The 27,395-nt window shown below is 60.9% G+C and overlaps 1 protein-coding gene across 1 annotated transcript; it reads right to left on the bottom strand.

The window, feature by feature from the left end:
• Positions 1-1,133: 1,133 nt before the first annotated feature.
• Positions 1,134-25,430, bottom strand: ADCY7 (adenylate cyclase 7). Its single transcript, XM_021704786.2, has 25 exons — positions 25,254-25,430; positions 23,889-24,092; positions 22,663-22,824; positions 21,763-21,912; positions 21,286-21,434; positions 20,378-20,489; positions 18,190-18,317; positions 17,856-18,014; positions 17,490-17,622; positions 14,142-14,333; positions 13,971-14,005; positions 13,376-13,459; positions 13,019-13,091; positions 11,756-11,853; positions 10,906-10,990; positions 10,482-10,607; positions 9,554-9,640; positions 8,321-8,514; positions 7,459-7,549; positions 6,931-7,086; positions 6,302-6,448; positions 5,003-5,107; positions 4,700-4,814; positions 3,991-4,115; positions 1,134-3,785 (listed from the first exon to the last, which is right to left on the bottom strand). Exons 1-25 carry the CDS (start codon positions 25,422-25,424, stop codon positions 3,639-3,641), a joined length of 3,228 nt encoding a protein of 1,075 aa, XP_021560461.1. The 5' UTR covers positions 25,425-25,430; the 3' UTR covers positions 1,134-3,638.
• Between the last annotated feature and the right edge of the window lie 1,965 nt (positions 25,431-27,395).

Genomic DNA, 27,395 nt, shown 5'->3' with positions numbered 1-27,395 from the left:
CGCTCTTGACCTTTCCCCAGGGCTGAGGTGATAGAGAAACACTTAGGAAATAAAACAGCCTTTTCAGGACCCTTCGTTAAAGCAGCAAGGCCCCCAAATAATTGAACTCCCTCATTTTACCACATTTGTCAGAACTCCTCGTTAAAGAAATTAAACCAAAGAGTTCCGACTTACAGATTTCACCTAGATGATTTATTCAAAGAAGGTCCTCGTGAGGAAGGACTAGGACGGACTCTGACCTGTTGCCATCCGGAGTGGGCCTGGGCACAGTGGGTCGGAATGACAGCGCTACTTCCTTAGGGCACACACGGGACCGGAGCTCAGACGCTTCTCTAAAATCCCCATCCAGTGAGATTTTCCATCGTTATACCATGAAAACAAATACTAGTAGATTCTAAAATTACTTTAAGTGTATGTCCCCTGCATACCTGATGGGAATGATGTCCTCCTGTAGAAGGATGAGGTGATGTACCTCCCCATGCCACCCTCTCTCTCCCCCAGCCCCCCAACATCACACCAGGAGTTTCATAGTACTAACCTGTCTGGTGGTCCTGTTTGGTTTATTTTTTTCCATTTTTGAGAAGGTCACTTAGGGAATCACAGAGCTTAAAGGAAAGTTTACGTTTCTGTTTACTGTTTCTCCCGGGCCACCTGTGCCTCAGCGTGTCCCCTGAACTGAGAGTCCTCTACTTTTATCTGAAATTCAAAGGTCGGCTGCTTGAGCAGATAATGGAGTAGGAGACCAGGAGACATGAGGTTCTCTTCCATAACCAGGCACCACGCGGCAGCCTGCTTCAGGGAACTCTGCTTTGTAAGACCCCCCCCTTCATCTCCCCCGCCCCCCCGCCGGGTGGAAGCGGTTTTATTTTCCTGACTTTAAAAACGAAGATTTAGCAAGAACAAGTGGGGTGAAGGAAAACTGATTCTCCAAGACGACCCAGTCTTAAAAACCTACTAAAAATCGTATGCCAAAAGAACTTCAAAATTGTTCAGTTTTTTTTTTTGTAAGATTTTATTTATTTATTCACGAGAGGCAGAGGGAGAAGCAGTCTCCCAAGGAGCAGGAAGCCCGATGCGGGACTCGATCCCAGGACCCTGAGATCATGACCTGAGCTAAAGGCAGACACTTAACCATCTGAGCCACCCAGGCACCCCCAGTTATGTATTTTATCAAGTTTTTTTAGAGTTTAATAATTTTAATCTTTCAATTATAATTCAGGCAGTGATTTTCTTAAACAGACCAAGAAAACTGAAATTCAAAACACTTTAGGACATTGTTTTTCCAACTTGCTGATTGAATATATGAAAGGCTAAACAAAGTAGAAACACTGGTACTTTATAAAAATGAAGTATAACATTTTGAAACAAATGTTACAGATCTATAAATATTCAGTATACAGAGTTATTCCTAGTTATTCGGATGTACCTTCTCAAAACCTGTTTTTGGACATGACGTATTATATACACCATGTATACAGTGGTTAATGATCTTATTTAATTTTCTTAATGAGTAAACCAGAAAACTTCAGGTGTGACTTTCACTAGAGTCGGGGAGGCCCTCTTCACGCCGGCCCGTGACCCCTAGGAAAGGTCAGTGTTAGAAAAGATACTTGTCCTGTCATAAAGCAAACAGAATGACACCTGTGAGGAAGGGGCCCGGCCCCTGGAAAACACACTGAGCAAACGTGACTGCAGGTGCCTTTTAGGGTCCGTTCCACACGATAGTCGGCACATCAGAAACTCAAAACTTGCCAAAATGTGCTTATCGGAGCACCGTGCTTGAATTGGAAATAAAAAGAGAGGACTGGATTTCTGTTGCTGGAGGAAAAAAGTAATTTAATATTGCAAGAGTAGAAGTAGGCCCACCTCAGAGAGACCCAGCATGCCTAGGTGTGTCCAGTATCGTATCCGTGACAGAACCTTCCTGACCTCCGAGGAGAGCCCTGCTGAGCGGCCCTGGTCACTGCCGATTTAAGTGTCCGGGTCGCAGTGTAGTACTCACCCGACACCAGCCCTTTATATGAAAAGTTGGTGCAGAAAAGCAGTTTTTAAGTGAGGTTATCCCTTAACAGCATTTTTGCCGTAAAGTTCCTTTGTACAGCAAGTTCCTGTAATTCATTCATCTCTCTCCCAGTGACACGCAAGCCTCAGCCGCTAGCGCATCCGGCTTCTCTGGGCAAACGAGATAAGCCCCTTCTCAGGCTGATAAGCCGCAGACATGGCCCGAGCAGACAGCGGGTTCAGCTTCAGTCCTCCCTGCCCTTGGCTGCAACGCTGTGTCCGCTTTTGAAGCTTCCCATATGCAAGATTTCCTGTAATGGCTGGGGGTTCCCGGAGGACCCCGAGCTGGGAATCCCTGCTCTGCAGTGAAATGCAGCTGTGTGAGAAACCCCGGGCGCGCACTGCTGATGAGGCAGCAAAGCTGATCCAGAAAAAGGAATGGGCAGTTTGGTTCCTTCTCACCTGGAAACACAACTCAAGCCAACTTCTGAGTTTTTGAAAATTGAAGTGCTGTGAGACGCATCTCGCGGACCTGGCATTTTGCACTCGCCTTGATTCATGCGGTTCAGAGCAAGACCAGCCCAGCATTTCCGAGCGGGCTGGCTTCCCACATACGGGAACCTCTTTGCACACTCATGTGGAGCAGAAGCTTTTCGTTTTGAAGCTCTTCAAGTTAGGTGTGAGGACTAAAGAAAAGAAAAGAAGTGCTACAGGTTGCCTGCGTCCTGTCTGCACAGATTCCATTCCTTTCCACCACAGAAGCGAAGATTTAGCGGAAGACTGCAGGGGAGAGCCCCACATATGGGAGAGCAGTCGGGGAGGGGGTAGGAGGTGGTGCCTCATTTCCTGGGCCACGCCACCACCTGCCTTCTTGCCGTGAGCCACACTCCAGGCCCAACCCCCGGACGCTGGACGGTAGGTTCTCCTTCCATGTCAGTGGTTAAAAAGACAGTACGCTGGAGGGAAGAGACTTTGTCTAGCATCTAAGAACTCATTAAAAAGGATAAAACCTCCACCAATAGTATAGCCATTTAAAACAGACACGCTGGAGATGACAAGAGGTAGCAGGTGCCCGCTGTGGTTTTTCCTCCCTGCTGCATGAAACCACAGATTGAAAACAGCCTTATCAGCTCTATTTACCGAAATGCCTGTGTGAGCAATGCAGAATCCTGTGGCTGATCCACTGGGGCAGAAAGGAGTACCCAGCCCGTCCTGGACGACTTGTCCTAGTTCTGTACCTAGAAAAGACTGGGCCTGCGTGTGCAGCTCGCAGGCCAGGCAGGGTATGTATGGCTCATGCTCCGAGATCGCCACAGCCCCGAGGGGACTGAGTATCCGGACCTCATGAGTGAGCCTGTCCACGCTGTCTAGAAGCTGTGGTGCAGACTCGGACAGCACAGAGGTCCTGGCTGCCTGTGGGTGGCAAGGCTCCGTGGTCGCCTCAGGTGAGGGTCTGATGCATGTTCCCAGGAATCCTCTAGCACAAATCCGAGGAAGCTCCACATAGCCATCTGCCGGGGTAGTGACGGCCAAACCCTTGGAATGCCTTTGTGACTGGCGTGGGGCTGAGTGCTCCCCTTGGCTTGCCTCAGGGAAGGAAATCCGCTTCCAGCATGTTCTGCACCTACCAGAAGCCCTCAGTTGAGTCCCAATCCTTGGAACTTGGCAGTGTCTGTACAGACAAAGTAAGTCCTCAGCTCGCCTTTGCCTTTGACGTTGATCAGTCCCCGGCACTCGCAAGAATAACCTAGTCCCTGGAGGATGGTGCATGTTTCTTCAGTAACCTGAAAAGAAAAGGCCAACAGTCTTGGGAAGCAGGAAGAACACCTGCTGTGGGGGGTCAGGCAGAAACCAGCCCCAAGCAGCACACAGGTCTGGTGTCCCTCAAGCACATCAGGGCTGGAGTCACATTGCTGACCGATGCCTGGGTCCCTGCGCCTCTGGGAAGTTCCTCCCCCTGTGGTCATAGGTTCCCCAGCTGGGTTGTACCTGGATCTTGCCAAGTTCTCCAGTGCTCTCCATCCGGCTGGCAACGTTGACCGTGTTTCCCCAGATGTCATACTGAGGCTTTCGTGCCCCAATCACTCCAGCAATCACGGGCCCGTGGTTTATGCCTGGAGGGAACATTTGCGGTTGGGTCAGGGAGGCCAAGCCTCAGGCTCTGCCCTTAGCAGCAGCCACAGAAAACACGGACCAACAGCTAAAATGGCTAGAGGGGGCTTCCCAAGCCCGTGACAGGAGTGCTCATTTGGGGTGCACGAGAGGCACCCCCGGGCAGCCCTCTTCCTGCTGCTTGCTCCAGAAGTTGGGCTCTGGTTAGCACTTTTCTAGTATCTGCTCATCTCCCAACCAAGAACAAACGGGCTGTGAGCACCAGCCCTGCAGCTAACACGGGGTAGTTAGGTCAGTAACTTGGCTTGTTCTCAGGATGTTGTAAGGTTTACAGAAGGTGATTTTGGGGTTCTCCGTTTTCTGTAGAGTTCTGTTCCTATCTACTCACAGCTTCCAAAGCTAACTTTATAAACAGAATGCCAAGGAAGAGTAATTGCCCTGTCGCCAGCGTTGCAAGGCCGAGAGGGCGTTCTCAAGGCTTTCCCGCTAGACAGTGAAGTGCACCATCAGGCCTGAGCATGCGCTTGCCAGGAGGCACGGGCCCAGCCACCCTCCCCGAGCCCGGCCCCGCTCTCTGGGCCCTCACCAACTCGGAGGCGGAAGGAGTTGAAAGAATGCCGGTTGATGCCGTCCAGCTTGCTCATCAGGGCGATGCTGAAGTCCACCATGATGCCGATGTGCGCGTGCTGCCGCTCCAGGTCCTGCAGGACAGAGCGCTGTGCACGGGGGCCGCGGGTCCCCTGCCCCGACTTCCCGCCTGCACTGGGTGTCAGGCGGCCAGGAGGCTGGGCCGCGAGGTCCTCTGCCCCTTCCTCATAGGACGGGCCTGGGACCTGCTGAATCCTCCTAGTGGGGGACTGGGACGTGAGGCCCCCATTCAGCTCAGTACCTGGTTCTCAGTCCCTGAGGGGCTGCTGAGCCCTGCGGCTGCCATGTATGTGCTGCCGATGGTCTTGATCTTCTCCACGCTGCTGAACTTGGGCTTTAGAAGCAGCTGCGGGACAAAGGGACACCCCGAGGTCTGAGAAGGGGTGGGGTCCCTCCCGCCACTGCTCCTAATGCCGACATTTCTCACGTTCGGCCTTCCCTTGTGAGTGGACAGCCGAGTCCACGCAGGGACGAGGCCTCTGGTTCTGTCCCTGCTGCCGGTCCTCCCGTTTGCGTCAGGACTCTCGTTCTTAAGGAGCAAGCACAGCCCAACAGGATCTACCCAGGAATGTCGAATGTTCGCAGCTAAGAACGAAATCCAAGGGGCGCGTGGGTGGCTCAGTCAGTTAAGCATCTGACCCGTGGTTTCAGCTCAGGTCATGATCTCAGGGTCCTGGGATCGAGCCCCACATCGGGCTCCGTGCTGAGCGTAGAGCCTGCTTAAGATTCTCTCTCCCTCTCCCTGTGCCCCTGCCCCCTGCTTGTGTGCTCTAAGTAAATCCTTAAAAAAAAAATTAAGGGATGCCTGGGTGGCTCAGTCGTTGGCCTTCGGCTCAGGTCACGATCCCAGGGATCGAGCCCCACATCGGGCTCCCTGAGCAGGAAGCCTGCTTCTCCCTCTCCCACTCCCCCTGCTTGTGTTCCCTCTCTCGCTGTCTCTATCAAATAAATAAAATCTTAAAAAAAAAAATGAAGTCCAAACCGACGGACTTCCTCTGGAAGAGTTGGCAGCGTGGGCTTGGCTGGGAATCAAACTACAGCAGCCCCCCTTACCCACTCCCAGACCCCAGTGGATGCCTGGCACCGCAGGGTCCCGAGCCCTCCACAGCGTGTGCTCTCTCGCCCACGAACTCGCCTGTGATGAGGTTTAGTTAGAAATCAGGCACGGTGAAAGGTTAACAACAGAACCATGCGCCCTGATAAAATTACGTGAAGGGTCCCTCTCTCAAAAACTCTTCCTGTACTGCGTTCGTTCCTCCTCCTCCTCCTGGTGATGAGATGAAGCGAGACACATGACGGGGACGCTGTGACACGGCGTTCGGCCACTACCGACCTCCTGGCCATGTGTCGGGAGGGGGGTCATCTGCTCACGCGGCCAGCAAACCACAGGTAAGGGCACCACTGCCTTCTTCAAGGACCCTCATCTGACCTGAGCTGGCTGCCCCTCGCAGAGAAGGTAACAAAGCGCTTACTGAGAGAAACGCAGAGAAAGGCGCATGCGTCCCTCTCCCGATCTGGGGGGCCCGCACCCTGCCCGAACCTCGTCGAAGTCGGCGATGATCTCGTTCAGCAGGCGCAGACACTCCAGCCCCTCCTTGTTGACGTCGCACTCCGTGTAGAAGACTTTGAAGTCTGGCACGGACGCGAACATGACACACACGCAGTCGTAGGATTGATGGTACCAGTCCTGGATGGGGGCGGGCAGAAGACGACCTTGCGCCAGCCGGCCATGCCGGGGGACAAGCAAGCACAGGGACGTGGCCCCTCGGCCGTCCCACGAAACTTTCAGGGGCCGGGGGCGCAACGCAAGTGTCGCTTGGCCTGCCTTACGCCTGAGACTCTCATCTGAGTGCACTGGTTGGGGCGGGCTCAGGGTGGTTCTGACTCGGCGCTACCCTGGGTCCCGCGGCTGACGCTGAGAGCCCCGCGGGGCGGGCCAAGGTCACAGTCAGGGGGCCTGGGTCCTCTTCCGTAAAATGCTGCGGCACGGAACCCGTGAACCACGCACGTTTTCATCCGCACGGACCGTCCGGACCACAGAGGCCTGGACATGCGGCTGGTGCCCAAACCACCCGCCCCCGGGCGGCCCCACGGCCCCCAGAAGTGCGGGCCCCAGGTACCCTCCGTCTCTCCCTACCCAGGGCCACCCAGCGCCCGCCGGCACCACACCTCATTTAACTTGTCACCAATAAAGTGAGCGGCCACGTGGGCTGGCAAGACATTCTCCAGAAGAAGGCGGTTCACATTCTCCATGGTTTCAAACTCCTCGTGTTCCTTCTTGAACTTCTTCTTCCACAAACAGTCCAAGCGGCAGTAGTAGTCAATCTGCGGACAGCGGGCAACATCGGTGTCCTGGCCGCCGTGAGCGGGGACACGAGGACACACGTGTCGCCCCGGGGCCTGCTGAGCCAGCCCCTCAGTGCTTCCACCCTGTGTCCCCGGCTAATGTCCCCAGCTCAACGGCCACCTCCCCGTGGCCTCAGAATGCCAGTCAGCCGGGACTCGGTTCTCCAAGTGACCCACGTGACCAAATGTCACTGGTGTCCTGAGGGGAGGGGATGCGGGGAGGTGAGGACCCAGGGACCAGGGTTTCCGTACTGGGCTCTGTCTCCCATGCAGCCCCAAATCTGCAGATGCCCCGGCCCGGTTGTGTCCCGCCCCCCCACCCCACCCCCGCCGCTGAGCACGGGGCCCTACCTGTCTGGAGAGCATGAGGAGGGTGACGTAGAACAGAACCAGGTAGAAATTGGTCATCGCCTTCGCGTCCTTCCACACACAGAACGGGGAGCTGCGGGACACGAAGGGGAAAGGCCAGAGTCGCTTGTGCCCGGCCCTCAGACGCGAGCCCAGGACAGACGGCTGCCCTCAGCTCACATCCTCAGGGCACAGACACGAAACAAGCGACTTCGGGGTGACAAGAGAAGATGGTCTGACTGGGAGGTGGGGGAGGCCTCACTGAAGTGACGTCTGAAGGAAAAGCACTCCAGGCAGGTGAGGGGACAGCCAAGCACTCCTCCAAGTCAGGGACTGCAGCTGTCAGCAAACCCAGGGGAGCAGATTTTGTTCTGGGCCCCCAAATTTAAGGGGAGCCAGGTCCCTCTCCTCAACCCACCTGGGGCCGAGAGCCCCCAGAAGCACACACACACCATCCCTTCCCACACCACAGGGCTCAGCCACCAGTCCAGGGACAGACCGGAGACAACTGTTGTTTCCAAAACTCTGGAGATCCGGGACACGGCTCAAGGAGGGGGACCGGGCTAGAGCCGAAGCCTCCCCCCCGCACCCCAAGAATGGCGTAGAGACAGGAGGATCCAGGAAGCCTCCGTGGGTCTCGGGATGTCCCCCAGAGAACCTGCAGATGAGTGACACTCCAGCTCTGAGTGTACGGACCTGGGACCATCACGTCCCCTCCTGTAAAATGGAGACCGTGCCACCTGCCAGCCCAGCCCCCAGGTGTCCAGGCCAATGGCACTGTGAAGACCAGCACAGCACGGTTCAACGTGACACCCCACGGACCACACTCGAGACGGGCAGGGGGACAGGGTGCTTCGGGCCCCACCTGAGGGTACCGTTGGTCTCAGTGAGGTTGTCCACAACGTGGCCACAGCAGTCCGACTGCCAGCACGGGGAGATGTTGAAGAGCACCAGGTAGGCCACCAAGGCCACGGTCAAGAGCACGACCTTCAGCTCCAGGCTCATCCGCAGGAAGACCGAGCAAGCGACAAAGGCGAGGATGCAGCTACAGGTGTAATACTGGGGTGATGGGGGGTGTCGCTCACCATGAGGCAGCTCCTGGACCCAGGTCACCAGGACGGGGCGCCTCTCTAGCGCCGGCACCCCGACTCCAAGCCCCTTTCCAGCGCCGGGGGGGTGGGGAGGGGCGTGAAGGGCCAGCGCATCTGCAACACTGCTCTCAGCCTTGATGACCTCCCTTCTTAGCAAAGAGCAGACCACACAGTCTAGAACTTTCGAGCATCGCATTGTTTTTACTCTATTTTTACTTCTACTTATGGCAGGTGAACTCACTGAAGGGAGAGGGAAAAAGTAACTACAACTGCAATGGCCTGTGGATGTGACAAAGGTGAGGGCAGCAGTACGCACACCCCTGAACAGCCTCCCCGCCTCCAGTTCTGCCCCGAGCTTGCCCTTCCCAAAGGGCATCGCTGCCCATGTTCCTCTCCTGCTCAAGATCATGCTGTGGCTCCCCACTGCCCCCCAAAGAGAGACCAAGCTCTCTATCCTGGCGCTCAGGCTCCGCCCCCACCCCCGATCTGGATCAAACCTACCTCCGGCTCCGTGTCTCAGCTGTCCCCGCGCCTCCCCACGACACCACCGCCTGAAGCCCTGCGGGCTCCCATTTCGTGCCTCAGCTTTTCTCCCTGTCCCAGAACCTTTCTGTCCTTCAGAGACCAGCTCAAAATTCACCACGGCCCGCGGAAGTCCCCCACCCTCCGCTGCCATGCATCGGGGCTCCCCAGACCTGGCTTCTGCTGTCGGCCTGCCTGAGGCCAGTCATGGCTCCACCACCCATGAGGCCAACCAGTCAACCTCTCGGGGCCCCTCCTCGCGCCTTGGATGAAGCAGCCCCGGCCCCAAAGGCCCTGTGTCCTCCGGGATCAGAGGCCACCTCGGCCCCGGCTGGGCCTTGCTCTCTCCATCTCCTGGGAGGGGCTGGACTCCGCTCCCCTGCACCCCATGGCCTCCTGCACTCAGGCGGGGCACTGCACAGGAGCAGGGCCCAGCGGGGGCACGCGGGGCCCAGCAGTCTGGGCCAGGGCCCGGCTGCACTCACCGGGAGGAGCCCGCACATGTTGCTCCCAGGCCTCGGGCTCGTCTGGTTGCCCGCAGGCAGCCCCGGGGCCGAGAAAGGCATCAGCGGCTGCAGAGAAGACAGGTCACCATGAGGGGTGGCCCAGGGACCTGGGACTCTAGGACCTGCCAGGCCCAGCTCCAGGCACGCCCAGAGCCGCGGTGCCCCGACTCCCGGCCACAGGCATCTACTTCCCGGAGGGGAGAGGTCCGGGGAGGAGGAGGGTGTAAAATGAAGCCCCATGTGCACCATCACCAAAGCATTAGAGGCTGATTCGGGGCTGGGGGAGGCAGGGGAGAAGCTGGGATCAGCGTAGTCAGTGAGCCCCCTTCTCCCCAGGAGACCCTGAGTGTGGTGGTCACAGGGTCTCAGGGACACGGAGAGCCCCTGGCTCCAGAGGTCAGAGCTGGGAGGACCAGCAGGGACACGTGCTGTCCACAGCACTGAGCACGTGAGCGAGGCCTGAGAAGCAGGAGCTCAAGTGTCCTCCCCAGCCTGTCCCCAGGGCCACTCGCCCTAGCGAGGAAACGGAGTCTCAGAGAGAGTAAGCCAGGGCCTCCCCAGGTAGAAGGATGATGATGAAGAAGGTAGAAGATGCCAAGAACACCGGTGGTTCAAGACATCCTGTCCTTGTGGGGCTGGCCACGTAAGCTCTCTGGGGGCCCCAGGTCCTCGTGTGAAAAGTGAAGGGGAAGGAGCCCAGGCCCATCTCAGGGGCCTCGCGGAGCCCACCCACAGGGCCCTGCAGAGAGCTATGCCAGATGCAGCTCTCGGGCAGGAGACTGTGGGATTCGAGAACCTGAAGGTGCCCAGGGTCTAGGACTGGCTCCCCCATCCCCCCAGGAAGCACACACAGGCAGGAGGGCTCCTCACCAGGGCCCGCCATCCCCACCCGCCCCCCAGAACCCACCAGGTTGACGATGGCGATGCTGAGCAGGCTGCCAATAGTCAGGACGGCCAGGGACAGGCGCAGCAGGGGCTGGGTCTCCACGCTCTCGGAGATGGCCTGCAACATCCCCCAGGCCGGGCAGCACCTCTGTGGAGGCACGGGGTCAGGGGGCCGGCGCCAGCACCGGGACAAGGACCCCTCGGCCCAAGGGCCCAGCGGACATGAGGGCTCCCGAGAGCTCCACTAGAGCTCAGGCCCAGAGCTCAGGACGCACGGGTGCACAGACAGAGGGGACGCTCCCACCCTCAGGGCCGGGGACAGCCGCAGCCGCTTGGGGGCCCCCGGCAGCCCGGGAAGGTGGCATCTGCAAACTGTCGCCCGGGCAGAAGGGGCGCGGAGGGCCGGCGGCGCAGGGCCAGGTGCCCGGTCAAGGGCTCCCACTCACCAAGAACTCGTGGGCAAAGCACAGGCCCAACACCAGCGCCAGCACGCAGGCCACCAGCCCAAAGGACACACCCAGAGCCGCCATCCTGGAGAGCAGAAAACCCTAGGTCTGGGGGACCGTTGGCCCAGGGCCAAGCCACAGGCATGCTCCCCAACCCCCAGCACCCCAATTCTCAGGCTCCCAGCCGCCTCCTGCCCCCGCAAACTGCCATATACACTCAGCAAAGGGGATCTCTGAGCACCATGGTCCAGCTGCCCCACTCATGCACGAGGCTGGGGCCACGTATCCAAGAAACGGGTGGGCACGCAGCCTTCAGACCCACGGCCGCCCCGGAAGTACCAGACGGAAGGGCTTCTGCCTAGTTTGTCTTTAGGAAGCACATCCTAAACCCCAATCCTAGTGGATCCTCTGGCCTCACCCCCCTTCCAGAAACCACCACGTAACTGACCTCACTCCTTCCCTGTGACCTCCCCCCGCCCGGCCGTCCTCCGCCAACAGGGGCCTTGCACCCGGATAGGGCACGAAGCCCTCTGAGCCTCAGTTTCCCACATCTAAGAGGGAGCTGGAGGTGGCTACGGTTCTGGGAGTCTGCCTTCTGGGACAGCGGTCGCCTCAGGCCACACGCCCACAGGGCCACACAGGTCTCAGGGGACTGGGAAGGCCTGCGGCTTGACAGGACAAGCACATTCGATGGAAACAAAAGCAAGCACTGGTGAGCCCAGGTGTGGGCCACAGCCCCTGGTCCAGTTTCTGGGACTCCAGGCCCCTCCTGCCGGTCGGGCAGCGCACGCAGCTTTTCTGGGGGCTCTGCCAGGCCCCGGGCCCGCGCATCCTGCCCACCCCGACTGACCTGGGCATGAGCAGGGCCTGGACCAGCAGGATGCAGACGAAGACGAGGCTGGCGCAGGCGAAGTAGTAGCGCGCCCGGGGGATGGGCGCCAGGCGGTACTGGGGGCGACGGGGACAGTCAGGGCCACTTGCTCCGCCCCTTCTCGGCCCACCCCGGCTCAAGTTAATCAAAACTCACACCCACACCCTGGGGGCGCCTGGGTGGCTCAGTCGGTTAAGCGTTGGACTCAGGTCATGATCTCAGGGTCCCACTCAGCGGGGAGCCCGCTTCTCCCTCCCCCTCTGCCCCTCCCCCCCTTGTGCATGTGTGCTCTCTCTCTCTCTAAAACAAATAAATAAATCTTTAAAACAAACCTCACATACTCCTTGAGTTCCAGGTGATGATGGGACATCATCATGACCAAATGACCTTCATTCTGTTCCCTGACGTTTAGAGCTGATCCCTTCCCCTCCCCCACCCCACCCAGGTCTCTATTTCCCAGGTCCCTGAGACGCCTATGGCCCCAAGCTTGGGGACGGGGGACCCTGTGCCGCTCACACCCCTCCACCAGGCACAATCTCATGATCTCGGGCCACAGGGGCTCCTACTGCACGTGAGCAAACCGGGGCTCAGAGAGTCCGGCAGCCTGCCCAGGGTCACACAGCTGCTGGCAGGCCTGCCAGGCAGGTTTCCCTCAGACCCCAAGCTCCTCACCGAGGGAGCCCCGACTCAGGAAGCCCCAGCCAGAGAAAGACCCCACCACCACCAGCAATCTTGAGGCTGAGAGGGGAAAGAAGCCCCAGCACCAGAGCCCCGTGGCCTGGGGCCACCCTCGCGGGCCACACCAGAAGCCAGAAGCCTGTGAAATGGGTAACAACAGCAACCTTGTCCGGCCATGTGAGGTTTCAAGGACATACATGTGTGCTGGGGACATGGCCAGAACACAGTAGGCGCTCAATAAATAAGTAAACAGTTGTAGAACGGCATAAAAGCACGTAGTTGTAGCAGCCAGAAGGGAGAACCAGGCTAAGGCGTGCGCTGGCCCTTACCCGCTGAGGTCCTAGCATATGAGGGGAGCAAAGGTCTCCCAAACCCAAGTGGGAGAATCCCTAACAGGGCACAAGTCAGGTACAGGAGTGAGGCCAACAGGAAGAGAGTCCAAGCAAGGCGGGACTGGGCCCCCACCCACCCCCATGGCCCGCCGGGGTGATTCCCACCACCCTCCCTGAACAGACGTCGGAGCGGTGGCCGCCCCACCCCAGGCCTGGAGCCCCCGTTCCTCACCTCTCGCTCGAAGTCCTTCTCCAGGAAGATGGACCCGAGGGTGTAGAAGTCATCGGACTTGGAGCAGCAGGGCCTGAGGGGTGGCAGGCGCAGGCCGTGAGACACAGGGCCTGGGGGAATAGGGGGGCCCGCCCTCGGGAGGAGATGGGGGAGGGGGGTGGGAGGGGGTCCCACTCTGGGGAGCAGGGAGATGGGGGGCAGAAGTCCACCCTCAGGAGGCAGCACCAGGGAGGCAAAGGAACCACCAGAGACGCAGCCGGAGCTGGGCCACCAGGCACGTGGGCACAAGGTGGGCCTGCTGTATGGGGAACCCCCATCCGAGGGGGGACTGGGCGAACAGAGGCCTCGGGGTCCCACCTCGTGGAGCTCAGCCCCTCGATGGCTGACAGCATCTCCTCATCGTACGAGTCGTCCTCCGACCGCCCCTTGGGGGACGTGCTCCTGCATCAGGAACCGAAGCGCATCACCCCAGGACCACACCCGCCTGCCCAGAGGCAGGAGTGAACACGAGGCAGCAGCCCCGTCTGGGTGCCTAGACGCCAGCAGGAGGCCCCAGAGCCTCGTGCGGGGTGGCCGAGGAACAGGAGGGTCCCACTGAGGCCCAGAGAGGGCAAGTGGAGGCCCGGCATCAAGCAGCAGGCCCAGGTGGCCAGCAGCCCAGCCAGAAGCAGAGGACCTCTAAAGGCCAACCTCTAAGGCCTCTTCCCCTCCACCCGCAGGCTTCCCTCACGCCAACCACTAACCCGGCCCCCGGGTGGGGACACCACAGGCACTCCATTACTGTGAAGTCCTCATTCCAAGCCACAGCCCCTCCGAGCTGCCCTCCTGGACAGAGGATGGTCAGGGTAGGCTGCCTGGAGGGGGTGGACACTAAGGGGGTGACTGGGGTGGGGCAGGACTTGGTCAGGAAAGCAGGCCACAGTTGACTGAGAGGAGGGGATGGTGCACGTACCTGTCAGGGGTCCGGTGGCGCCGCAGGGGAATGGTCTGGAAAGGAAAGGAGAGGGGACAGTTTTTCTGCAATGAGGGGCCCCCAAAGTCTGTCCCTGGACTGGGTCTCTCATCTCCCGCACCCTCGGACACACGGGGCAGGTGCCGAGCAGTCTGGGAGGCAGGGTCCTACCTTGGGCCTCCGCCCGCTGGGAACAGGGGTCTCGCCGCTGCTCACGCTCTCACGGTGGTTGAGGTGAGCAAAGGGCCGCGCGGCCCCCCAGGACTCGAGGTAGCGGGTCATGCGCACGGATGCCCGCATCTTTAGGGCCGCGTCCCCCTTGGGCTTGGGGAGGTGCTGGCTGGGCGGGGGTGGCTGCCGGCTCTGTAGGCAGACACAGACACAGCCTGTCCCCACCCCCCTCAGCCCAGGAAGGGCCCCCGCCCCCATCCCACTCCCCCTGAAATGCCACACTGCCCCGAGTGCTGGCCAGGCTGGGGAAAAAGAGAATGGCAGAAACGCTGCTGGGTCTGCGAGCCCCTCGGGGACCGGCTATGGCCCAGTGCACTCCTTGGCTGGGCTGCATAGGAGGTCCCAGCTCGGGCCCTGTCCTTCCCAGGCAGCCAGGAGATTGGGGATCACACACAACTGTGCGCAGCCCCTCAGACCCTTCTCTGCCTCCCCAGGGAAAGATCGGGCCGAAGTCCTAAGCCCTAAGACCCTGCCAGCCCCGTGACGCTCTGTGGCACCACTGTCTCCCTTGGGGCCTGAAAGCCCACTGGCCTCTCCCCGTGGGGACACCCCGGGAAGACAGTGCCCAGAAAAGCCACAAGCATCCCACCCGGCCCACCCACATGTGGCCGGCACATGTCCTTCCAGGAGGGAGCAGCTGGAGGAAGAGGAGTGCGGGCCAGAAACCCGGAGAGCCGGAGAGCCGGAGAGCCGGCCCACCGAGGGGCCAGCCCCACCCCCTGGGCAGCGTTCCAGGCCCTTCCCCTCGTGTGGCCCCCACTCCACGGCAGGGAGCGTTACGTGCCATGTGCCTGCTGTGGCCGGGTCAGGGAGAGGGTGTCAGCCCGGCCGGCCTCCTCCGTGGCCCCCTGCCCCCCACCCCCCTAAGAGCAGGGGACCGTCCCCTGCTGGGGAGGACGGGCAGGACTGTAAAAGAGGGAGAGAAGAGAAACAGTGCCACGGCCGCCAGAGACAAGCTTGAACCATCTCCAAGTCCCCCTACCCCCTGTCCCCTTGGGTCTCTGCAAACACCCACAAGGACCAGCATTTACAGCCACAGACACTAGCTAAGCCACAGGCAGCAACTTTCCTAGAAACTTCTAGCCTCCTTTCGGGATAGAAACATTTTTAAGCCCTGAGATGCGCCTGTCTGCCTCGCCAGTGGGACCAGCTGGAATCCGGCTGTGCCGCGCCGAGAGCCACCTGCCCTGGAGTCGGGGGAGGTCCCATTCTCTGTCTCCCCTTTACGGGTCGGCAACTCTGCCCCCGCAGCCCCCAGCCGCTCAAGTTTGGGGTCGCTAGCACTTCTCACTCACTGGGGCTTCCTGAGAAATAAATGTGCACTAAAGATCCATCAGCTCTGAGTATAAAGGCACCTGCTCCGAAGCGGGCCCCGGGAGGGCACCTGCGACCATCACCAGCCCGCAGGTGACCCCCACCGGCCACCTGCCACCTCTGGACAACCTTCAGAGGCCAAAGTTGAGGAAGGCCGGCCACATCGACAGCAGGAGGCACCCCTGAGCGTGCGGCAGCCTCTGCGCACACGTAAGGGCGCGTCTCCCAGCTCCGTCATCAGGTGAAGAAAGCAAGGTACCAAGCGGGTGTGGGGCACGCCACCCTCGGCTTGGCGAGGGCGCGGGACAGTCCCTCGACTCCTCAGTGTGCATCGGCATCTCTGTGGAAGGGAGACTCGCCACGCTGTCCCCTTCAGCGGGGACGCCGGCTGCAGGCAAGGATGTGAGGACAACGGCCCGCAACACCCCCTTCGTGCTTTTTGAATGTTCAACTACGTGAATAAATGAAATTCAACAAAGATGGGGAAGGTAGGGTTGCTGGAAAAACCGTAGGATGCCCAGTTAGATCCTGCACAAAACACACACATGCTAAAAACTTCGTCGTTTGTCTGAAATTGAAGCTCGCCTGCGAGTCCCGCAGCAGCCTTGCTGAGGGGAGGGCTTAGAGCTGTCCCTGCCACCGCCTTGCAGGACGGGGCTCTGCTTCTGGGCACACGGTCTCTGAGCCCCGGCTCCATCGCCAGGCGCTGCTCTAGGCGTGGGGATGGCAGCCTGGACAGGCCGCTCCCCCTGCCCTGAGCCTACCCATGTGGAGCTCACAGTGACAGCAGACAAGCAAAGAGGATAAACCAACAGGAGCACTTGCAAGCAAGCCGAGAGCGCCGTGGGCAGAGACAGCAGCAGTGACAAGCGTCCTGAGGCACAAAGAGCCTGGCAGTGGAGGGCAGGGGCTGGGGTGAAGGGCACTCAGGGGGAAAGGGGGGGGGCGGTCAGAGAAGAGGGCAGGGCCCAGAGCTGCAGGGTATGGGGTGAGGGGCTGGGTTGTATTCCATGACTGTGGGGTGGAAGCAGCCCCGAGGTACCCAGGAAGGGTTTCCCCAGATGCTAACTCAGCACCCAGGGCCTACGGCCGGGGAGGGGAGGTTGCTGAGCGGTTCCCGTCCCTAGGGAACATCACGGGGCCCAGGAGGCTCCCAGGCTGGCCCTCCGCGTCCCCCCCCCCCCCCGCCCCCCCGCAAGACTGGCAGTCGGGCCAGCTCTGAGGACAGCCAGGGCCAGAGACAGAGGGAGCTGGAAAGAGCCCATCCTGTGGCCGACATTCTTGAGCAAGCCCCAAGGATGATTCACCGAGGCCGCCAGACGAGCTGGCCTCCCGCGGCAGGAAAGCAGGGCCTGTGTGGGCGCGGGGCAGGGCCAGGGCCCACTGCCTCGGAGCGGCCCAGCAGCTGCCTCCGCCTCGGGGTCCTGACGAAAGCGGGGCCTCCAAGCAGGTAGAGGCATCAGCCCGCAGGGCGGCCACCCACGGGGGCAGAACCCACGACACACCGAGGCTCCTGCCCAGTGGCCCCCTGGCCATTCCTTGCTGTCCTGAGTCTTATCCAAAGCATGTCTTACAAATGTGTCCTCTCAAAATCCGGGAAATGAGTGACAAACCCCTGGAAAATAAACTAGCAGTGACTATCATTTCTAGAATGTTTATGAGGTGCCCAGTTTGTGGTGAGCGGCTCGCTCACACGAGCTCTTTCTCCTCCTGAGGTAGGCATTGTAGTTGTTGCAAGTTCACTGAGGCCCAGAGAAGCTGTGTGGAGCCTAGAACACACTCAGTGACAGGGAGCTCACTCCCACCCCGGGCGGGCCTCTTCCCCACCTCTCCACAGCCTGGAAGGGAAAAACACTCTCCCTCCACGGGGGTCTTCCCCCAGGGTGTGGACCCCACTCGCCAGCACAGTCCCGGCCCAGAGGGTCTCCTCAGCCAGCCCCGCCCACCCTGCCCGCTGCTTCTGAGCCCTCGTACCCGGGGGTCGATGACCAGGTAGGTGCGGATGTTCATCTCTTTCAGGTAGGGGTCCCGCTGCTGCCCGTGCCCATCCTCCACCTCATACGCCTTGTCCAGGTGGTTCAGCGTCGCCTCTGTGATGTGCACCCGGCTGGGGGAGACCAGCCCCGAGTCAGAGCTGCAGGGCCCAGGGAAGGCCGGCACCCACCCAGAGGGTGCACGGCACGCAGGGCCAAGCAGGCCAGAGCCCAGCCTGGCTCCCCCAACGCGAGGTCATCGCTTCTATCTCTGACCCCACTCTGACCAACCCCCTACCCCCTCCGCCCGCCCAGCCCAGAGCTGGCCCATGGCCTCTGTCCTGGCCACGGTCCTGCTGAACCTCACCCAGGGACTCCAGCCGCCTCCATCCTGTTGGCCAGGGACACATCGTGGGACCACACATCGTACTGCCATTTGCGCAGCCCAATGACCCCGCACAGCACGTTCCCTGAGTGTATGCCCACACGCATGCTGATGTCCACGCCTGTGGCCTCTCGCACCTGCCTGGGCAGAGCAGTCCCGTCACCCAATCCCAGCCAGGGCTGCGGAGGGACCCAGGCAAGCCTCGGGTTCCTCATCTGCAAAGTGGATACAGTGCATTCCCTACCATGCCCTGGGAAGCAGGAGGGGTCTGTGATGGGGACAGGACCCAGTGCCCGGGCCTGCCCAGGGTACCTACTTAATGGCCTCACACATGTCCAGCCCCATCTTCACGCAGTTCCGGGCATGGGTGGGCAGGGATACGGGCAGACCCGACACGCAGTAGTAGCAGTCCCCCAGGATCTTGATCCGCATACACTCATTGGCCTGCAGGGAGGAGAACATTCCAGGCAGATGAAAGACGCAGCATGTGCAAAGGCCCGGCAGGCGGAAAGCTGTTTGAGTACCCGGCAAAGCAGCCCATGCGGCTGAGGTGGAGGAAGTAGAGGACATGAAGACAGGTGGCAGGTGCCACAAGCCAAGGGGCCAGCAGGTGTCAAGGTAACCCGAGAGATGGCTAGGCGGCCAGGGATGCAAACCAGCAGGGTCCGGGGAGTGGGGAGAGGACAGAAAGATGGAAGTGAATGCTGAGGCCGGGGCCACATAGGAAAATGCCCCTGAGGAGATGGGGGGCCCAGCAGGCTGTCTGAGGTTCCATCTGAGGTACTACTGCGACCACTAGGCCCTCTGTCAGCTCTTGGCCAAGGTGGGGTGGGGATTTAGAGACTCTGAAGAAGGGGCTACATGCCGGCTCCAGGCCCACTCCCCAGGCTCCCCGGGGCCCAGCTGCAGCCCTCACGGGGGCCTTAGCAGGCAGCTAGAAGGCCTCCCTCTCCCCATCTGTACAAAGGGCCTGCCTCCTGCACCTGCCACAGAGGGAGAGCTGCGTCCAAGAGGACAAGGGCAGGTCCCTGGGCTGTGTGGCAGGGAAAGGGCCATGTGCGACCGGAAGCCCAGGCCCCTAGCCCACATATGGCCCAGCTACTGGGAACCCCCACCTGCTTGTTTAAGGGAAGTCATGAAGGAAGGAAGCTCCTGAAGGAAGGCTCCAGACTAGACAGGCCCTCCGAATCACTCGGTCCGCAATACCCTGAGGGACAGTGCTCCGGGGTACCCCTGGCCTGAAGTTTGGTCACCGCCCTGCGGTGGTCTTCCCCTAAGAGGGAGGCCACTCCTGGTGAGGCAGTCCCTCCTAGAACAGAGCAGCTCTGACCACGAGAAGGTCTTCCTAGTGTGGGGCCCGAACTTGCTTCCCACCAAGGCCCAGACCATTGATTCTCCGCCCGTGGAGGCGCCCAGGGGACGCTTCGGAACTCGCCCAGGCGTGGGCACAGGCTGGCTTTTACTGACGCTCTCAACGGGATTCGAACGTGCAGCCAGATGGCCACGGCCTTAAATCTTAACACCCGGGTCTCTGCTTAGTGGCCACCACTAAGTCTGTCTTCACCGGAAGCTGGGCCAGGTGCTCCCCAGGCCCCCCAGCCCCCTACACCCCCTCTTCAAAGCTCAGAGCATACAGGCCGGGGGCAATCGGAGGGCAGGCCCAAGGCCACAGGAGCTCAAAGCTGCCACGTGGCAGGTCTCAGGACCATTTGATGAGTTAATGAATGAGTGCACGCATGCACACATGTACACACACACGCCCACAACCCCCACCCCCATCCCCACCCCCGGGCTCCATGCCACCCAGGAAGACCAACAGTGAGATCAGCCCTGCCCTGCCCATCTCCAGACCTCTCCCTGCTCAGCTGTACCTAGGAGTCCCTCCTCACCCATACCCTCCCCTGCTCAGCACCTGCCACGTTCCCCAGTGTCCTCAGGTCAAGTCCTCCTCACCTCAGCCCTAAATCCTTGCACGTCTGCCCCTGGCACCTCGATCCCCTCATACTCCACCCAGTTACACTGGGCCACGTCCATTCCAAGGGCCCCAGAGGCTTCTTTCTCCTCCAGCCTTTTGCACACGCTCTTCCCTCTGCCCAGAACTGCTCCTTTTCCTCTTCAGCGTCTCTTCCTAGGTTTCTCAAACTTTAATGTGCGCGCATGGTTCACCAGAGATCTCGTCGGGAGGCAGACTGGGGGCGAGGCCCAGCACTGAGATGGAGGCATCTCCTCCCCCAGGAAGCCTTCCTGAGCGCCCCCTGAGCGCCTGAGCCCCTGTGCATGCCCCCGCACGTACTGGCAGTCTCCCACCGGCCTCACTCTCTGGGGACAGGGTCCTGGCCGCCGTGGCCACCCCGCAACCCCACCGCCACCGTGGAACGCTCACAAGCGGTTGCCGACTGAGTGCCGAAGTTCAGCCGGGGCCTCTGCATGCCCATCTCGGCACAGCACTGGGCACAGGCCACCCCCGGGGGGCAAGGGGCTGGCACAAAGGCCTGCGGGCTCACCTTGGCGATCTGGTCAAACTTGCCGAAGAGTTCGTTCAGCACCACCACCAGCTCTTTGGGGGAGCAGTCGCTGGCCAGCCGCGTGAAGCCCACGATGTCAGCATAGAGGATGCTGGGGGGCGGGGGGGTGGGGGGTCAGCGCCAGGCCCCTGGTAGCCCCTGAGCGCCCGCCAGCCCTGTCCCCAGTCTCCCTGGCCACTCCTCAGCCTCCAGAGGGATGGGACAGAAGCCCAGGGCCGTAAGGATGAATGAACGTTCCAGAGGCTTGGCATTAAAGGCAAAAGGTGGCAGCCCGGAGTTGCAGGGCCCTTGAGAACTGCCACCCCCAGGCCCCCCATCACCGCAGACCGCAGCATGGGGGTGCCTCAGAACGTCCTTCTCCCTCCTCACGCCTTCAGAACTAAACCCCGTGGCGAGATGTGGCCCCACGCTCCCCAGGGCTGAGCTCCATGCCCGACACTTTACACGCACACTACCCTAGGAGGACTCCCATCCCACAGATGAGCAAACCGAGGCTCGGGCTGAGGCCTGCTGGAAACCAGAGCGGCAGCGTGTGCCAGATCTCCCAGCTCCAGAGTCCGTGAGCTCCGGACCAACCAGCTCACGGCACCCACCCCTCCAGTTCACTGAGGCTGGTGCCTTCGAATAAGATGCTGTAGCCCCTTCGAATCCGCCAAGGCCTGGGAGCCGTCACCTCTTTTGGGGGTCCTGTGCCCCCTTGAGAATCACCTGAAAGGACCCCTTTCTTCCCCGAAGTGCTACTTAGGCACAGAGTTTTACAACTGTAGGGGGCTACCGGATCTCCCCTGACACCAATGTGATCTGATCCCACCCCCCGGGGAAACAAATGGGGAGACTGAGGCCAGCCCCCCGGGGGACTCCGCGCACAGCCCCGGCCGGCCACCCACCTGACATTCTGGTGCCGCTTGACGTACAGGCTGTGAAAGTTGTTGTCGGGCATGTAGTGGCGGTCCCCGCGCTCCTTGAGCCGCTCGATGATGGCGAGCTTCATGCCCATGGAGATGTGGGCCGGCAGCACGGACAGCAGCAGGTTCTCCTGGGCCCCGGGGAGGCGGGGGACAGGCAGGGGGACGTCAGGCCCAGGCTCAGCGACCTGGCCTCGGTTTTCCCTATGGCCCTGCCTGCTCTGCCCACGGCCCCCTCCATCCCCGCCAGCCTGCATCCTGCCCCCAAGCCAGCCCGGCCCCCGGCCTCCTGTGTCCCCGGCAGCCCCTGCGGTGAGGCCGGCATGGGCGTCCACCCTGCGCCCCAGGCACACGCTGTTCAGTGAGCGTCTGACGTGCAAAGAGAAAGGACGCAGGGCGTGGGGCCCGGGAAGGCCGGGCAGGGCCAGGCTCGGGCTCCAGGGAAAGCGGCGTCCACACCTGCTGGCGCTTTTCGATGCGCAGCTTACGCCGGATCTGGATGCACTTCACGGTGTAGGTGAAGAGCTCTCGGGAGGCGTCCTGCATCTGGTGCTTGTGGAAGGCGCCCGTGAGGTTCCCGCACAGGAAGATGACCGCGTTGGCCAGCAGCTGGGGGCGAGGCGAGCATGGGCTCAGCATTCAGCCTGGCCTGCGCCCCGGGGTACCAGCTCTCGGCGGGCTGGTGGTGGCACCCCACCCCCATTCTCTGACCTCACGCCCGCTCGGGCCGGCACCCTTTGTAGGCAGGCAGGGAAACGGGAGCCCAGATGGGCACTGGTCCCCTAGAGTCACTGTGACTCTAAGACCAGGTCTCAGGCCCTTCTCTGCAGCCAGAAAACTAGAGCCCCAGAGACCAGGGAAGCAGAAGTGCATCACATCACAGAGCCCAGAGCCCAAGGGGGGGCCTCGAGGACAGTCACAGAAGGCATGGCGCTCCGATGAGTGCCCAGAGCTCTGGGTTCTATTTTCCAGAACTGCTGCAAGGCCAGGTCGGAGGAAACCCCCTCTGTGGACCACCACAAATTGTGCATGTCTCAGTCACTCAATGCAGAGACAAGACGGGGTGCCCAGGGATACTCCCAGCCCTGTCGGGACGGGGTTCTGCAGGGCGGACTCACCCTCACAGCAGTGCGCTGGACCCAGGGAAGAGGGCCGGAGCATCTGGGGCACTGCAGGCTAACCGAGAAAGGCTGCAGGGCATGTCCCCGCCCTGGGGGCCGGCTTCCCTACCCACTGGGAGGCGCTGAGGCCTCAGGACCAGCTCACCTACACCCATCTCCGCCATCCTCAGGCCCAAACCACAGCCTCTGCCCAGGGGCCTTCGCCTGCCCCGCCCCCAGACCCCTGTGCGCACCTCACCTGCAGTCCCACCTGGATGCTGGGCTTCGTGAAGGCCTCCTTCAGGGCTCCAAGCACCAGGAGGTGGGAGATGCTGGAGATCACCCCTGCCACGATGGCCCCCTGCATGCTAAAGGGCAGCAGCGTGTACACCACGAAGACGATGAACAGGAGGAAGGGCACCTGGGGGCAGGGCGTCGGGGAGGCTCGGGGACTGGCCACGCTGCCCCCACCCCAGGAGACAGCCCCAGACAGAACTGACATGGGGGCCCCCACAGCCGCTTGTCTTATGGGGAGGGCCCCAGAAACCTGAATCCTGAGCCCCCTGCCCCCAGGGCGGCCCCCTCCTTTCTCATGTGGGGTGGGACAGTGACAAACACACAATGGAACAAGAAAAAGCCAAACTCCGTGTCTGGGTCAGACCCAGCCAACATTATCCATCATTTCCTACGAGCTGATTTATGATCTGGGGCCAAGGCCAAGCCTCCCCAGGAGTGAGACTCCAGGCCCCCGGGACCCAGGGCGTGCCCGCCTGGCGCCCACTGCTGAGGCTCTCCCTCTACTGGACGGCTGGGGCCGCCCACTCACCTGCCGCCTCCAGCAGCGCAGCCCCACCCACCGCCCCCAGTCTGCCTGGCTTCCCTGTGCCTCAGCCCACCCCAGCCCACCAGAGGCGACAGTGACCAGCCAGGCCAGTGTGACTCAAGCTGGTTAAGAAAAAAGTTTCTCTTTCAGCTGCAGGGGAGGGGGGACAAGCTGGTGGGGGGGCTGCCTGGAGCCTGGGCAGCATCCGTGCCCGACCTGGGGATGGCCTTCTGGGAATGAAATGACACAGAGGAAAACAGAACAGAGGGCAATCGGGACCTGGCCATCCTGCCAGAGGCCCAGGACTGGCCCCCCAGCCTCTCCTGGCACATGGGCCAATTTGTGCCTTTTTGTCTCTGAGTTGGAGTTCTGTCATTTCCAACCAAACGAGCTCCCCCTACGATGCACCAGCCAGACATCCACAGGGACGCTCCTCCCAGTTCATCCAGCTCCTCAGCTCAGGGAGCGGAGGGGACAAAATCAGCCCAGGGCCCGCCTTCTGTTGCAGAACCACAGCCCGTAGGAGGAGGAAGGCCCCAGGCCAGCACACCAGATGCAGGCCCTGTCTCCAGAAGGGACCTGATGCCCAGCGAGGGCAGGAGTTGCTGGGTGCACAGCTGGCTGGTGGCATCCAGCCGCCCCCCGAGGATGCCAGGGTTTACCTGTGCCCAGATAGGAGCCGCCTTCATCCACGAGTCGAACACCAGCGTGTAGCCCAGCATCATGAGGCAGACCCAGATGAGCAGCGCCAAGGCCCTGAGCCACCGCCGGACGAGGCACTCAACATACACCAGCGCGTAGAGAGCCACAAACACGGCAAGCGTGAAGAAGGCCATCCCCAGGACAGCCTGGTGTCTGGAGGGGTCCTGGGCAGGGCACACATACACGGAAATGCCATAGCTTTCCCCAGTGAGATGTGCCGTCCCCTCCAGGAAGCCTGCCAGGCTCGCCTGTCCAGCCTGCCCTGAGCAATGTCACCTGTGCTCTCCTCTGCGCAGCTGGTGTTTGTGCTCCCTCTGAGCACCGTGCTCTGCCTTCCCTTCAGGCTGTGTGCTGTCATGGCTAAGGCCTTCACCGCCACCTTCCCCCACTCACCGCGCAGCCCTGAGACGCTACCACTCCGAGCCCTCCCCATTGGGCCTCCTCTGCTCGCAGGGTGCTCTGTGCGTGCCCAGAGGGGGACAGCACAGGAGCTCGGCTGGGGAAAGGAGGAGACGCTGACCCAAGGCATCCCACACAAGGGGACAAGCTGGAGCAAAGGTACAGAGGTGTGACACTGGGAGGTGGCGACCAGGGCAGGCGAGTCACAGCTGGGTCAGCAGGGTCTCCCCCTGGACCCTGAAGCTCCGTGGGCACAGAGGCTGATCTGGGGGCCGGCACACAGTAGGCACTCTGGAACCATTTGCTGGAACGAATGTCCTGCGCTTTACAGGCACGCAGATCCAGGCAGCACGGACAGAGGCCCTACTGGGTGCCGGCCACTCTACACACCTCACCCTGCTAATTCCCGGGCGTCTCGGAGGTCTTCTAGAACTCTGCTCTCCCACAGAGTAGCTACTAGCCACGTGTGTCTATTCAAGATCAATCTTACGTGACTTAAAAATCCAGCTCCTCCGTCATACTCGCCCCGTGTCCGGCACTCAGCAGCCACACCGAGGCAGTGGCCGTGGCGGGCCGAGGTCACGGATGACGTTGGTGGCACCCTCCTGGAGAGCGGGGTTGAGAAGGCCCCCGGGGCCACAGCCCGGCTCTGGGAGGAGGAGCACCAGGAATGGGAGCCACCCCTGCCCTCGGTCTTCAGCAGAATCCGAGTTTGTTTTGGAGAAAAGGGAGGGTCGTTACCTGGGCCAAATTAATGTAATCTCTAAAACCACCCCAGACTTGAAAATGAATTCGAGAAACCTGCCTCCCGGGGCCTAAGCGCGCCCCAGAGGCCCCGACAGTCACGGACGGCGGGCAGAGAGCGGCCCCGCGAGCACCAAGCAGCAGAGCCGAGCACCCAGCCGCCCGCGGGCCGCCCCACTCACCCCGCAGGAGAAGGTGATGATGATGAGGGCGACGCAGGCGGTGACGGCCACCAGCAGGAGCGTGAGCAGCAGTGGCCCGTGCTGGCTGGTGAGGCGGTACTTCTCGTAGAGCGCCATCTGGTCCGGGCCCTCTGCGCCCTCGTTGAGGAAATAGCGCCCCTTGGCCGGCATTGTCCCCCCGCGGCACCCCGGCCCGGCAGCCCACTCGGGAGAGCCCGCGGCCCAGGGCGCATCCGTCCGCCGATAGCCGGCTGGCCTAGGCCTCTGGCCGCGGGGAGCCTGGCAGGCGGGGCTGGGGAGGGGCCCCGGGGGCCTGCAGCCCCATGGGCAGCGCGGGGCCCACGCCGCTCCTCCACGGCCAGGCCTGCTCACGGCACCGCCACTCTCTTCCTCTGCACCCGGGCCAGGCCGACCAGACGTGCGGGGTCCTCAGCTCTGTGGAGACACAAAGCAGGTCCGGGTTTGACCTGGATGGGCCGAGTGAGGGAAGGACGGGAGGCAGGGGAGAGCAGGGCCAGGCCTTATCTGGGTCTCATCTACCAACCCGAACCCAAACCGAACTTTTAGGTCCTATTTGAAGCCTTGCCCTCCAAGCTCGTCTGCTGGGTTTCCTAGAACTGCGCTGTCCCCGACAGTAGCCACACGTGACTGTGGGAAGTTACACTTAACTGGATTAGAAGTGAAAATTAAAATTCAGACCAGCAGTCACACTGGTCCCATTCATGTCAAGGGCTCAGAAGCCACACACGGCTCCAGGTTCTTGTATCGGGCAGCAGAGATAAGAGCATTTCTATCGGGGCGCCTGGGTGGCTCAGCCGTTTAGCGTCTGCCTTCAGCTCAGGTCACGATCCTGGAGTCCTGGGATCGAGCCCCGCATCGGGCTCCCTGCTCAGCGGGAAGCCTGCTCCTCCCTCTCCCACTCCCCCTGCTTGTGTTCCCTCTCTCGCTGTCTCTCTCTCTGTCAAAAAATAAATAAAAATTTTAAAAAAAAAAGAGCATTTCTATCATCCAGAACCTTCTACCAGACAGCACTGCTCTGCAGGTTAGATGGTGTTGCTTTCACAAAGAGATCTCTGATCCATCCCAGGGAGTCTCTATGCACGGCGTGAGGCAGGGATCAGCCTTCGCGCCTTCCTTCCACATGGGTCTCTAACCACCCCAGCGGCTTCCGGCAAAGCCACCATTCCTTCCTCAAGAAGTTCAGTGAAGCCACCTCTGTGTTAAGTCAGGTGACCGTGCGCATGGGGTCTGTTTGCAGGCTTTCTCCTGTTCCGATGGTCCTTGCGCAAAGGTCACACTCTCTCAGTGACTGGGGCTCTCTGGTGAGGTTTGTACCTCAGACCCTCACGCCCAGGACACCCAGAGCATCGCCCTTGCATTCGTGTTATGTTAAGCTTCCTTGTAAGACTGCATTTTGGAAATGCGTTTTTTTAAAATTCCACTGACCAGAACGTAAGAAGTTTGCGAGCTCCACCTTGTAGAAATGGACCCCGAACCTCAGAGAGGGAAGCAGAGTGGACCGCGTGTGACAAGCTGGGTGCAGGGGCCAGGCTTGCAGTGCTCAGCCCACACGCGCTCCCCCTTTCCCCAGCACCGTTCGTCCATCTGCTCATTCATTTATTCCAAAAGGCCTGTCATCGTGCCCGTGCACCAGGCCAGCTCTCTCTCCACATGGAGCTCCCGTCCCCACAAAGAGAAAGTTACCGGAAAATGTACAATCCCTACGTGCAGTGACTGAGGTCTGGGGGCAGGAGTCCAGGCCCCCAACATCTGCACGCCTGCCTCAGAGCCTGGAACAGGGACAGGGCAGGTGGCAGAGGGCAGGGAGGCCGTAAGAGGTGGGAAGGCCCAGGGCGGTCACGACGGGCACGAACGGCCACCGGCAAAAGCTGTGAAGGAAAGCCAGTCCGGAGCGCCCAGAGGCAGAAGAGCAGGAATCCCAGGGTCCCAGCCCAAGAGTCCCAGAGTCCGAGTGAGGCCCCCCAGTGAGTGCCCACCTTGGATCCACGAGCCACGTCGGGCACGGATCCCTCCGGGAGCTGCTATGCCACAAATTCCAGGAACAAATTGGAAAAACCCCATACTGGGGGCTCGGGGGGAGAGGCCATTTGCCGGAGGTCCTGGATGCCTCCGTGGCTCTGG

Source organism: Neomonachus schauinslandi, chromosome 16, assembly GCF_002201575.2.
Source record: "Neomonachus schauinslandi chromosome 16, ASM220157v2, whole genome shotgun sequence".
Taxonomy (NCBI): domain Eukaryota; kingdom Metazoa; phylum Chordata; class Mammalia; order Carnivora; family Phocidae; genus Neomonachus; species Neomonachus schauinslandi.
Note: the sequence above shows the minus strand (reverse complement) of the source record. Positions and strands in the feature narration are given on the sequence as shown.

Bases quoted from the DNA above. Each gene is read 5' to 3' on its own strand.
- ADCY7 (XM_021704786.2), bottom strand. From the start codon at position 25,424: ATGCCGGCCAAGGGGCGCTATTTCCTCAACGAGGGCGCAGAGGGCCCG. The intron at 7,550-8,320 runs GTGGGGCCCGAA...CGTGTCCCGCAG, and splicing joins GAGACCAACGGTACCCTCAG to CTCCCCGTTCTGTGTGTGGA. The intron at 3,786-3,990 runs GTACAACCCAGC...TTTTCTTTTCAG, and splicing joins GAGAACTTGGCAAGATCCAG to GTTACTGAAGAAACATGCAC.